Source organism: Osmia lignaria, chromosome 16, assembly GCF_051020975.1.
Source record: "Osmia lignaria lignaria isolate PbOS001 chromosome 16, iyOsmLign1, whole genome shotgun sequence".
Lineage (NCBI taxonomy): Eukaryota > Metazoa > Arthropoda > Insecta > Hymenoptera > Megachilidae > Osmia > Osmia lignaria.
Genome location: NC_135047.1, coordinates 8,932,717 through 8,945,907, shown reverse-complemented (window position 1 = coordinate 8,945,907; position 13,191 = coordinate 8,932,717). Strand labels below are relative to the sequence as shown.

General features: G+C 32.3%; 2 protein-coding genes and 1 long non-coding RNA gene across 10 annotated transcripts; 1 reads left to right on the top strand and 2 right to left on the bottom strand.

Annotated features, from left to right (window-relative positions):
- Positions 1–475: 475 nt before the first annotated feature.
- On the bottom strand, positions 476–8,302 carry LOC117601104 (uncharacterized). 6 transcript variants are annotated; one of them, XM_034317458.2, is made up of 11 exons: positions 7,329–8,302; positions 7,112–7,215; positions 5,364–5,803; positions 5,007–5,290; positions 3,753–4,931; positions 3,316–3,608; positions 2,972–3,061; positions 2,653–2,857; positions 2,428–2,529; positions 2,017–2,352; positions 476–638 (listed from the first exon to the last, which is right to left on the bottom strand). In XM_034317458.2, the coding sequence occupies exons 2-11, from the start codon at positions 7,206–7,208 to the stop codon at positions 599–601; spliced, it is 3,066 nt and encodes a 1,021-aa protein (XP_034173349.1). In that variant the 5' UTR covers positions 7,209–7,215; positions 7,329–8,302; the 3' UTR covers positions 476–598. The 6 variants fall into 6 exon arrangements, with proteins under 6 accessions (XP_034173349.1, XP_034173350.1, XP_034173344.1 ...); XM_034317459.2 differs by having other exon boundaries at positions 2,972–3,049; XM_034317453.2 differs by having other exon boundaries at positions 477–638; positions 2,653–3,061.
- An 828-nt stretch (positions 8,303–9,130) lies between these two features.
- On the bottom strand, positions 9,131–11,053 carry LOC117601112 (uncharacterized). Of its 3 annotated transcripts, none has more exons than XR_004580604.2 (3): positions 9,728–11,053; positions 9,476–9,656; positions 9,131–9,293 (listed from the first exon to the last, which is right to left on the bottom strand). It is a non-coding gene; the product is annotated as an uncharacterized LOC117601112 (long non-coding RNA). The 3 variants fall into 3 exon arrangements; XR_013063621.1 differs by having other exon boundaries at positions 9,760–11,053; XR_004580605.2 differs by having other exon boundaries at positions 9,476–9,616; positions 9,728–11,052.
- Positions 11,054–11,257: 204 nt separating this feature from the next.
- Dysb (dystrobrevin binding protein dysbindin) lies at positions 11,258–13,007 on the top strand. The gene is made up of 5 exons (XM_034317473.2): positions 11,258–11,955; positions 12,030–12,319; positions 12,384–12,539; positions 12,615–12,755; positions 12,833–13,007. Exons 1-5 carry the CDS (start codon positions 11,900–11,902, stop codon positions 12,919–12,921), a joined length of 732 nt encoding a protein of 243 aa, XP_034173364.1. The 5' UTR covers positions 11,258–11,899; the 3' UTR covers positions 12,922–13,007.
- The last annotated feature ends 184 nt before the right edge of the window (positions 13,008–13,191 follow it).

Sequence of the window (13,191 nt, the reverse complement as noted above, 5' to 3'; positions counted from 1 at the left end):
CGCGCATGCGCAGCTGTAAAAGTCGGTTACGAACCGACGCGACGCGACGCGACGCACTACTGTGAGTAAGTAAGTACTTAATTTGTTCGTAGCTTTTAATATTAATATCGTTAAAATTAAGATTTCGAGAATTCTTGCTTTCTCCTGCAATATCATTTTCCTGAGAATAGCCTATCTTACTCGATACTGTAAATACATGTATCAATTATACAAATTCTGTATTTAAAAAATTTCAAAGGTATTATTTATTATCGAAGAACAATATAATCAGTCAGTAATAACAAATTTATTATTAGTTAAACACATTCCTTACGTACATGAAAAGTTCATTTATCCGTTGAAATTAAACCGGAAGGAAATACACATTAAATCAAGGTTTATTGCAGCATTTTTATTACTTATTCTTTCAAAACAAGAAACTAATAAACAAATTTCAAAACATAATATGGTATTTAATAGCAAAATTTGTGAAACTTTTAAACTTTCTTATAAATTGAGAATAATATAATGCCCTGTTATTAGTTATACAACTAAATGTCATTAAAATTATCATATACTTCTTTTATTATCATACAAATATATACAATGTCGTTATTTTTTAAGTCAGTTCTTGTGTCTTTAGTAACCGTTTTCGCTTCCTATAATTTAAACGGAACAGATAGTTTACTTATTAAAATATAGACGGTACAGAAAGAATGATAATTATTTACATACAACAATGTTTAACAGGAATGATAATAAATAAAAAGTATGCATGTGATACAAGGATTATACTTAATGCTGGTTATTTAAACCTTACACAATTATTAGTATTTTAGTAAACATTTCACGTACAAACGAGCTTTTAGTTGTGATCCTTCTCTTTACAAATATACATTTACAACCGGTTGTGTATTGGAATAATCCTTTAAATAAGAAATAAAATAGTTTGACAAAAGAATAATTAATTCTTGTAACTTTATCGTATCAACTCTGCACGCATTTTCTTTTTTAATAATCGCATTCAAAAAACGGACGTAGTTTAACAATATGAATCTTTTAAAGCATCCAAGATACACCATATTTCTTAATTTACTGATTAGGTACCTTGCTGGTGATTCTCATATTGTGTACACAAATGTTTCCCGTGTCTGATTTGAAATATTCATTTAAAAAAAAAAAAAATAATAAAAAATAAAATTAAAAAAAATATGCTTATTTTTGTATAGTAAAATCAATACGATTCATTAAAATTTCGGGAGCTTAAAATTTCTTCTCTAGTCTCGTGAATAAGAACTTCACAGGTGACATGTTACATAGAATATGATCTCTTTCTCTAGATCAAGAAAGGGTGGCACTACATCTTGGAACCATAGTTTACCTGTACGGCATTCGTAATCTCAAAAATCCCGACGAATACGTAAGTTCTTGTTTAATATCTTTATTAAAAAAAATATACTAATAGAGACGATGATTTACACGCAATTTGAATAGCGTATATAAACTTTGTTTTCATTACATATGACATATATTCTATCTTCTCATAGTGATTATGTATTTCAAATCTTGTTCTGTATTATTTCTAAAATTAACACGACCACCTTTTCAACCCTTATTCCAAATACTGTATTGCTTTAGAATTACATAAACTAATGATAATAACAACGTAAATAAAGGAAAGAAATAGCCAAAATAACGAAGAAACAAAACAAAACAAAACAGAACAGAACAGAACAGAACAGAACAGAACAGAACAGAACAGAACAGAACAGAACAAAAAAATAAATTATTGAATTTACTTGTGTTTCAATTTAAAATATTTAAAAAGTTTGATTTATGTTGCCTGTTAATCTGTGAAATAAAAATAAAAAATAAAAAAAAAAAAATAAATAAAAAAAATGATCAGTTATTGCAAATAGGCAACATAATAATACTCATAATAAGCAATCACTACTGATGAAGAACACGAAGATATTTGTTACCACGGTAAAAAAAAGTAAAAAAACATAAACTAAATGTAAAATTGTCCACAGTTACCTGTTTGACAAGTGTTTCAGAGGACCTAGGCTTAGAATAGATGTAGCACCAAGTGCACCTAAATTACAAGTATTAGGATTTCGTGCACCGTCAATCGTAATAATCGGTAAGCCAAAATATCCGCCTGTTTGAGCACTAAGCTGTGACAGCGGGATGTAGCTTTGTATACCAAGGTTTGATAAACGATTCAACACGTGAGGAGATTTTAAATCTACAACCGGTAACGCTAATTCCGCGCCACCATTTTGTGCTACGGTATCAACTTCCTTATGATACGCCTGTTTATGCGTTGACAGCGCTTGAGCTGTCGGATATTGGGCAGGACAGAGATTACATCTAATGACAAACATTATTTGATATATTATTATCCGAAATAATTGTGTAAAAAAAAATATTTTTAAGCATACTTACTTGTGAAGTAGTTTACTTGGCGCACGGTGAGTAGCCATGTGCTGCGTCAACATTTCTTGATTCTGAAAACTTTTGTCACATACCTGACAAGTAAGCAATGCCCTACAACAGTAAACAATATTTTGTTGTTGTTGTTGTTGTTGGTGGTAGTGGTGGTGGTGGTGGTGTTGTTGTTATTATTATTAAATATTAGAATAATGACAAATTTCCTGTGATATGCTTTACCGTGGAGGTCTTCCGCGTCTGACAACTGGCATTTGTGGTGGAGAATCTTGAGTTAAATCTACAGTGGGTGGTCTCGGTGGTCTTTCCACTTCATTCACAGCTGTTTTATTCTGTTTATTCTGAGGAACAGCAAATTGGCCCTGTTCTGGTTGCTTTTTTTGTGAATGAGCTGGTATGATAGAAATAGCAGAATTCAGAGTGAGCGCTGTAAAATTTAAAGGCTGCTGTGAAGATGTAGTCTTCTGTGGCTGGGAAGGTATCTGCTGTTTGTTTTGTTCGCTTGATTTATTTTTATTTGCTGCTGGAGTAACAGTAATACCTCGGGCTGCTAGTACATTCGCCACAGCCTTAGCATCGGACTTCTTGCTACCGGCACTTGATGTATTCTGCACTTGAGCTGGAGCGGAACCTTTAGATTAGTAAAATATGTTTCTTTTTATTCCCGCAATGCACCTCTTCCGCGAACAGTTATTTATTTTAATTTTTTTGTTTATGATACAATCAAATAAACATATAAAATTTATAACGATAAATGGTAAAAGAAATTTATAAAAGCATCAAAATCAAAACTAATTCTTAGAAGAGGTATTCAAGTAAAGAAACATAAACGATATAATATTATATCGTAGATTAAAATACATTTGATGAAATATTAAAAAGTACCTGGCTGTCGAACACTGAGGGTTATAGAATCCGTAAGATGTATCGTAGAATCGTTTCTAGCCTGTTGAGTGGTAGCACCTTGAACATTTTGTATAACTGGCAAACCGTCATTTCGTTTTTGTTGTGCAATAACATGACAGTCTGCGTCTTCGTTTCTGTCTGGCAATAAAACGTCCAATCGTCGTTGTTTTATAGCTGAATTATTTTGTTGTTGTTGTTGTGCTTGTGTTTGTTGCAATGGACGTTTCATACGTTGCCGCGGAGTGGATCCATTCTGTGGTATCCGCGGTGTCCTACAAATGCATAAATGCAAATTAAACTGTTTAATACTTTTTCTAAAGAACGGTTTATCATTGTCTGTTTGTATCATGTAAATCTGATATTCTTTTTACAAACAATTTGTACATGTTCATGTTTATTTCATCAATAGTACTTGCCGACTACTTTGCGCAACGGTAGGATACCTTCCGCGTGAAATTTGTTGAGACAATTGAGGATGCATTTGTGGCGGCGCACTCATTTGCGGATATGGACCCGGCCCGTATTGCGAATATAGATGTGCTATATGAGGAGGATAATGCATGCTCTGTGGACCAGGAACCCTATACAGTGGAGGCCTTCCCGGTGGCTGTACAAAATAATTTGGGCCAGGGATCATTGTATTAGCACCTGGTGGAAGACTTGGGGGCATTTGCGTTTGCGGAAGTGGCATACGTTGTACTTGTTGAGCTAATTGTTGTACAGGTGCAGGTAATTGCTCAAAGTTAACAGGTGGTAATATCTGCTGTCCAGCATTGGATACTGAATTGTATGTAGGCGAATTTGTTTGATGCGGAGAGTTTAAAGGAGAAATCCTATTTATTTGCTGCGAATTTGGTGTGTTTGGAGATTCCATCGAGGTTGCATGAGGCGAGTGGGTATTCAATTGTGGAGATGCTTGACTCAAATGAGGTGAATTTTGATTTAAATGCGGCGAACTCGCATTTAAATGAGGAGACAATTGGCTCACACTCGGAGATAAAGGTGTTCCATGCATTTGAGCCTTATGCATAGAAACTTCTAACGGTGAATGAAAAATAAGATTAATACATTCAGAAATATTGCACTGATAATGTCCAACTTTGCTACGATGCTCATCGAGGTGAGCTATATCTTTGAACTTCTCGTTACAGACACGGCACGTACTGACTGTCTCGGCTAACTTTTCAAGCGAAACGTATTCCGTTTCTGGCGGTAAATTATTTGATAACCTTTCATTCTGATTGTGCCTTTGATGGTCGATCAAGTTTTGTAACAACGACCCAGCATTTTCCATATTATTATCACCCCCATGATCAGACTGTTCATCGCTTTCTTTAGGAACCTCATTATTTTTATTATTCAAATTAGCAGATAACTGATTCCAATTGAAACCTGTTGCACTTTCTGTTGAATTATCAGGTTTATCCTCGTTTTCAGATGAACAATTTCCTGAATGGTTTAAAAATCTAGAAGAGTTTGTTATAATACTAATAGTTGGATTTTCCTCCAAATCATCGGTCATGTTGGTTTCGTGTCTTCTATCATCGTCGTCTTCGATACTTGAATTGTCAATTAATTGACTCATAGGCCTAGATCTGAAACGTTAAGTAACGCATAATGTAACAAATAATAACAGCTTATAAAAGAAGCGCTAGAACGTGCAATATTACCCAGATTGTTCGCCAAGTTTTCTCAGGTTTTCAATTGTTTCTCTACACGTTGCTTCCAATGCGTCTGATTCTTCATGGTCCTCTCCTTCGGAAAGTCTTTTATCCGAGTTGTCATACTGGCCTGTACTTTGTAAATCATCTACATTTTGATCTTCTTTTTCAGATGGATTTGCCATATCACTCCCTACACCTGAATCACCTTCGTTTACATCTATGGATGGTCTATCATTTTCTTCCAATAGATTATGGTCATGGGTATCAAATTTAACGTTCCCATATTCATCCTAAAAACGATACATTTTTGTATTTGCAAAACTGTAACATTTAATTTTTCTTATATTCGCTATTAGAACATACCTGCTGTTCTACCATCACCTGTTTAAGTTTAAACGACTGGATAGTCGTATTTTCTGTATTTTTATCGTGCGTTTGATCATTCTCTTTTGCCGCAGCCACGTCTTTTGTACCCAGATTAATGTTGGTGTTTACAACAGTAAAATCTTTGGATTCAGGTGATTTTTTAAGCGTAAGTTTAAGCGAATCAGACAAACTTTGCTTTTTTAATGTTAGCTTCAAAGATCCCTTTTTCTCTGGATCAAGCCAATACGTATTATTATATTTTCTTTTTATGCTTTTCAGATTTGAAATTCTTTTCAATACTATCCGTGGTCTTCCTAAATGTGTATGTATGTGAATACGTAACTGTTTCTTTGATATAAATTGTTTTCTACAAATTTCGCAATGTAACAATGGAATTTGTAATGAAAATACTGAGTTCTGATCACTTATATGTTCACCTGAAATGAAATATTCCAGTAATTACATCACATTCACCTCTTCGTTAAAAACAAAACTGTTTATTACTGTTGAAAACAAACAAGTAACACAAATACAAGACATCTAACAACCTTTTTGAATAAAAACCCCGAAAAAATGGTCAACTTGTTAATTTGCCGCGCTTTCGTGTCTTCTGTCAAATCGACTAAACTTGTATCGTTGTTCGTTATAAAGTCTGTGAAAGTTACACATCAGTTATATCCATACACATTTCGTATTTCAAAGGTTCGCTCGTTCGGTCAGTGTATCAACGCGCGTCCCCCGTGTTACAACGGATGTAAACAATCGATGCCGATGTATACGCAGCAACAGCAAGTGTTCACGCAAAATGGTTGCAGACAGTAGACAACCGAGCGCAAGCAATATAATTGCCTTTGCTTTTGCCGAGAATTGAAAACGGGACTCTCCAATCGATATTACCTAAAGAATGAATATCATTGGTTCAATTCGTATTAAGAAAAATTCCCGCCGTAATGTATGTAGCTCGTGCTAAAATGCATTTCGCGTGATTACAACGAGACATTAACTCATTTTTTAACGATCATAAATGATAACATACGTTGATCTATATAAACTGACTTGCTAAAGAAATTGATGGAATATTTCTAAATCGATTGGAGAAAAGTATTAAAACAGAGAAAGGATGTCTTTTTAAGTACATGCATACATACATACCATACATACATACATACATACATACAATAGGGTAAAGTATTTCATTTTATCGATGGTAGAAACGATACATCAATTTGTGTTTTATTAAACTTAAATAAAAATATCAATTATATTGTATCCGTTTTATATTAACGTGTTTAATAACATTAATTTTTCAGTATCAAACCGTTCCTAACCTTTCCTCGAAAATACAGCATTTTTTCTTTTTTCTTTTTATATAAAACCACATCAAATTTATCGTAATTATATTTTTTTTTTAGTTATAATGTTCAACATTTATTTCATTGAATAAAGAATGAAGGATACATTTTTATAACTACAGTAAGATTTTAGTAGAAGAATTTATGGGACAGGTATACAAACCAAAAAACATAAAACATGTTGCAGTAACAATATTTTAACTTTTTATAAGGCTTTAGAAACTATTTTTGAGTTAAAATATATGGCTAATCAAACAAGGATGGAATATTAAATTTGATAAATGCAGGTTATAAGCTTTAAACTATATGTATATATATATATAGAGAGAGATGTTGATGCATCATTTGTTTATCATATACATAATGCATTTAATATTCTAGGAAAAAACATACCAAATCTTTGTATATCGTCCAGTGCATCGTCCTTCCAAATTTTGTTCTCATCAGAAAATTTGAATTCTTCAAAATCTGGATCTAATGAATTGTTCATTTCCAATCTGTAAGTAAAGTTAATGACTTTTTTTTATCATTACATAATATAAATATCGCATGTAACTTGTTAACAACAATGTTACAATTATTAATTAACATTGCTGCATGTCATACTTACAGGCATTGTTATTAACAATGCAAATTGTCATAAAGTCAGCAACAAAGATTTATCTTGATATAAATAACTATTCATTAACATTTAAATACAGTGACAAAAAAATGGTGTAATCTGTTTCAGTAAATAGTTCACATATTTTTCACGTGTACGATAATAATTTTTAATCACTAACAAAAATAAGTAGACATGAGTCCCGCGAAAATGGATCATAAATCGTACTATTTCATTCAGTGTTATTAGGAAATGTCCATTACGATTTATAATTGTAAATTATTGAATGGAAATAAGGTCGATTAAACAAGCGCCTAACAAACTTTCAACATGCATTAATGTTAACTATACAAGTAAAAATAACACCAAGTTTATTTTTACTCAATTACTATTGATACGGCGTTGATCATACATTTATTAGATTCATTTAAAAATCAGTCACGATTCATTCGATGCATATGAAATTAGAAACAAAAACATATACTATTTTAATATACATATAGGTGATAAAAGTTTTTCCCGGCTTCTCTGGCATATAGTTAAATTGTATGACTGTCAACGATTATGACATGATCACTGTGTTGTTTATGACACGTTTGGAATAGCGATATTCAACGAAGATAAAATCGGCGCGTCAACTGCGGTGCCTACCGTATCCAATCTGAACTTATTATTAGTACGTGTTATATCGAGCCGCCAATATGGCGGCGATGCGATGAAACCCGCGCGTCAGACAGGATAATCAACTCAATGTGAATTCGTGCCGAACTGTTGAGGCGCGTTCAGCGACGGGTTCAGAGTGTTCAGATGCGTTGTTTTGTAAGAACGCGCGCGCGTACAAGGTAGCCTGCGCCGATTTGGTGCAAACCGTCGAGCTTCCCTCTCCTCTCTCCTCTTCTCCTCTCTTCTCGTCAGTTTGTTTCTTCGTATCTAACTTCTCCTTCGTTGCACACCATTACCACCTTTATCCGCTTCCTTCCCCCCCCCCCCCCCCCCCCCCTCTTCTCTTCTTCTCTTCTTCTCTTTCTTTCGAACTATTTTACTTCCAACGTTGCATTTCCTTTATCAAAGATCGAAGGGTTCACTCTTGGCGCATGGTTTTTAGTTATACAAGAAATATACACAGCAAACGCCCTTCAGGCAGAACCCAATAAAACAAAAGTAATCGACAGGGATATACATACGTATGCCGGATTTGTTGGAGAGGGAGGAAGTAGAGAAGGAGGCCAAATTGAAATTAAGTCAACCTAACGTGCACTCAAGTATGAGTAGGGAGCCAATCCGCTCATAGCAAGTATTGTCGGCGCAGGCGCAGCTCGAACATCACCGTACAACTCTGCTCTGTCTCTCTCTCTCCCCCCCCCTTTCTCTCTTTCTCTTCTTTACCCCTTTTTCTTTTCCTTTTCCTTCTGTTCCCTTGTGAACGAACATCTCTTTCTCACCCATTTCCACCAACTAATTCTCTTATTTTCTTTTTTTTTTTCCTGTTATCCTTGTTCTAACTTCTATCCCTCCCAATTTTCCTTCATTCTCTTTACCACCCCTCCAATGTTCTACGGTTTCCCTCAGTCCTTGTAATTCTCCAACAAAATCGTCAACGTTAACTATCCAATTGCCACCTGTCAACCATTGCATCTAAAAGCTCTGCAGCCATAATTATTTATAGTTAACGTACCGATATCGTCAACATCATGGTAGTGTTATACACATGTAACATTTCAACTTCATACATTGAAATTATACATAAATTTAGAAAATAGATTTTATAGTCATTGTTCGAGACTTTTGTTTTAAAACCATTTTATTCTTGTTGTAGCTACATATATAACACGGAATTGAAATATAATGTATCTTTTCAGGTTTTAACCTCTTGTGTTGTGTTTTATCCTCATACTTCATTCAGGGGAAGAAGCGTCGATAAGAAGTTTTCCGGGTATAGCTTTTCCATTGAAAATCAAATATCAAAACGTATACCTGAAATAACCGGTTTTGTCAAGAAAATATATGTATGTATGTGAACGAGGCGTGGCAGGAATGGTTGGAGGCCGAAAGGAAGGAATATAGTAGGGGAACTTAACGGAACATGTCGAAAATTGCCGAATGAAGCTTCTATTGATCGCAACAGGTTCTTCACTGTTTTCTATTGGGATACTCACCAATTCAACTTTGAAATCCTATATTTAGCTTGCGAAACTTCATATTGTTTTATTAGCCTATGTTAACCCAAAATTCAATAACATAGTAATACTTTTTTTTATCATTTCCAGCTTGTTAACGTCAATGTTGAGTATTGTGACCTTGAAATAGTTAAGTAATTTAATGAGCCAATTGTTGATTCTAAAATCAGGTAAGATTCATATTTCTCTTCATTTACTTTTATATGATTAAAAGTTGTCAAAAAAACTAACTTTTTCAATATTTATTTGGAGTATATTTTTACCACTTTATTCGCGGCGAATAAAATTGAAGCAAGCAATGAAATAGTTAAATGTAGATTAATATTCCCATTTCAGGAAATACTTAACTATTGATTTCATCCCTACCATGAAATCTCTGTCCTTTGGTTAGATATTTCTACTAGTATGCGCTGTAGTCGTACTAGTATGCGCAGAAAGGTAACCGCTTTTATGGAGAAGACGAGTTCACCACGATATAGTAGCGGCTTAACTTGATGCAAGGAGAAAGGGGATACTTGGATACGTTCGTTGACCCAACATCTCTGACTACTCCTCCCTCTCCATTACTACCTCCCACAAATCTAGTTTCACTGCGAGTTGCGCACAACTTTCTAAGCTCGATCCTCTTTTAACGAGGCTTATTCAAGTTATACTCATTGTATGTGTAGTAGGAGCAGAAAAAGAGACATCGGTAAAAGCTTCAGTTAACTTGTAGCATCTTACAAACCTGATCTAGGTGTTATCAATAAGATAATTTGTATTTTTAAAGTTGGATGAAATTTGTGATATTACTCAAATCTTTCTACGAAATTGCTATTCATTTTTGTTACTGTTATTACTGACTACACATGTCAGCTTTACCCCTATCAAGAATATTTACAAGAGAAAGAAGTGGATATAATGGTATACTTGGCAACACAGGGGATGCCTCCATCCATTTCTTTAGTTCTGCCACGTTACACAGAATTCTATTCTTTTCTTTTATTTTTGACTAATGCAATTCATGCTGTACAATACATCATCAATTGTATTATAATAAAATAAAAGAATGTGATAATTATGATTGATAACAATATTCATTGTTAAAACAATTTATCATTCCTTTCAAAATTATACTTTTTATCTGGAATATTTGCCAAATTTACATTATTTAAACTAAATTAAATCTTAAAAGTGGTACTACCCGTTATTAGGATATTTTTATTCCGTTTAATTAACTTGATTTAAGTGAAATGAAAACCAATTTGATACTTCATCCAATTAATGTTATTTACTGATTTTTCTTGCACAGGTAAATTGCAATTTGACCTCGTTTGTTGACCTCACTGGTTGCTAGGTTCCAAGTCATATTGCCGGGTGGGGGGGTAAAGCTTTAGCGACGTTGCCAAATAGCTTAATGTTAAAAATATGCAGTTAAAATATATGATAAAATTTCTGTTATTAGAAAAAATGGTAATTTACCATAAATATTTCATGACCTATTTACTGTAACACATCTTATTACGGATTTGTTTAATTTTAACATAATAATAAAGATATATTTAGGTCATTAAAACTTGTGTAATATAATATGTCATTCAGAATTTATTTTATTAAGCACAGTGATACTGAATATTATTAATTACCGTATCACGATATTTGAGTAATAGCAGTTATTATTGTTTTTAATCATTGATATCGTTATTATTAATAGTTTGTCATATTTTATTAATCATATTTATATGAAGTTTAATTACTGCTTTTAATCAAATGTATGTAAGTATGTATGTACAATATGTGTATATGTATATATATATAAAATACAAATTGAGTATTGTTGAGTATTCAGTGCTACCAACGGAAAGAAACGCCTTGCAAAGTGTTATTATACGAAACGAAATATTTTAATTAAAAAGTACATAGATATGTGCATATGTATATACATACATACATGAATCAATTATATATTTACGTTAATTAAAAAAACATTAATGATTTGTTAAAGAATGAATTTTTTATAATCACTTATATTCTTAAATTTAAGCTGACAACACCTAACATGAATTTTTTAAATTGCAAATTTATAAATGACACATTCTAATAAACATCTGGGTTAGAAATTAACTGCGTATATAATAGAATATTAATAAACATAAATACTGACTGTTAGTAATTCCGGAAAAGAGGTTATTTTAGCACTTGTAATACCCTATTATATAGTTATACTAATATTGTAGCAAGTTGATAAGTATTATTTTACACTAATTTATTAACAAGAGTTCATTATTCATCAATGATGGATATAATAGTAACAAATACAACTAATATTACTGTGATTTGAATACTAATGGTGTTCCATGTAACAAAACTAACTATATATGAAATTAATTAGTGTATTATAAACAAAGGATATAATCCATAACCATGTTTGGTACTTTGCGCAATAAATTTCAAACTGTACAAGAAGGTATATCAGCTAGGTAAAGAATTTTTGTAAAGGCAGTTTATTACCTATTTTACATGTATACATCCTATATTGACTTAATAATTTTAGTATTCGAGGGTTAACAGTTGTTGAAAATCCAAAACTTAAAAAATCTGTCAATATAAGGAATGTTAATTATGATGCTGGAGCTGACATCTTACACAGATTTCAATTACAATGGAATGAATTGCACGAGCTTGCAGAAGAGAATGCAGGGAAAGCACAAGAGGCTAATAATCTTATAGGAACCATTTATGAAAGACTGGAAGAAGAATGGAAAAATATTACATGTTTAAATAGTACATTAGCTCATATTCCAAAAATCAACAATGCGATACAAGATCTCATGGATCAAATAGGTACTAATAAAATAAGTACATTTTTCAATATAAGCTTACTAAAAAATGCCTATTATTGTTAAAGGAACATTACAAGAAATGTTTGAGGAAGTAGAAGGTGCTATATATAGATTAGAAGATTTGAATGAAATGTTGGACTTACAAAATAGACAATTGGATCATAGATTTCAATTAGCTTTATATAAGGAAAAGAAACTTGCAGAGTTAAATATTATTAAAGGTATCGCGTGTAATGTTTAAATTGTGTTAACTGAATTTAGATGGAAGAAATACTTAAAGTATATATTAATTTTAGCAAAATTAGCCAATGAGCATATTGAAAGAGTATCACAATATGAGCTTAAACAACAGAAGATGATGAAAGAAAGAAGAGAGACATTTGAAGAGGTCTTTAAAGAAGAACTTAAAGAATATAAAGAAACAGGATCCATATCCAGTATGTTATAATATAGTTGAAAATAAGAAATTAACATTATTTGTTGAAATATCAACCAATTTATTTTCATTTTATAGAGTTACCAGTCACACAACAAGGGCCTTCATTGGATGAAATAGTTCTAGATGTAGATTCGGCTGTATTCGATAAATTCTTAGAAAATTAATACTACTCATACCATTTTAAATATTTCTAAATATAAAAATAAATAATCTTTAATTACTATATAAAACTGATGTGTATATACAAATTATACAAAAAATAAAAAGTATTTTAGGAATATATAATTTTTATATTGACTTTTGTAGTTTTATCATATTATGAATTATCCATCTTAAATTAATACAGTGCATGTTGTTAGTGCAACATTTAATTATTGATAAATGATAAAACACGATACTTATTTGTTTTTTAGTATTTTAATTGTAGAGGGCCG

What these genes read in the sequence shown, in the direction of transcription:
- Dysb (XM_034317473.2), top strand. Translation starts at nt 11,900, where the DNA reads ATGTTTGGTACTTTGCGCAATAAATTTCAAACTGTACAAGAAGGTATA. An exon ending in CAAGAAGGTATATCAGCTAG is followed by an intron (nt 11,956 to 12,029) that starts GTAAAGAATTTT and finishes TAATAATTTTAG; the next exon opens with TATTCGAGGGTTAACAGTTG. An exon ending in AGATCTCATGGATCAAATAG is followed by an intron (nt 12,320 to 12,383) that starts GTACTAATAAAA and finishes TTATTGTTAAAG; the next exon opens with GAACATTACAAGAAATGTTT.
- LOC117601104 (XM_034317453.2), bottom strand. Translation starts at nt 7,208, where the DNA reads ATGAACAATTCATTAGATCCAGATTTTGAAGAATTCAAATTTTCTGAT. An exon ending in AGGTGATGGTAGAACAGCAG is followed by an intron (nt 5,291 to 5,363) that starts GTATGTTCTAAT and finishes TATCGTTTTTAG; the next exon opens with GATGAATATGGGAACGTTAA. An exon ending in AGACGCGGAAGACCTCCACG is followed by an intron (nt 2,530 to 2,652) that starts GTAAAGCATATC and finishes TTACTGTTGTAG; the next exon opens with GGCATTGCTTACTTGTCAGG.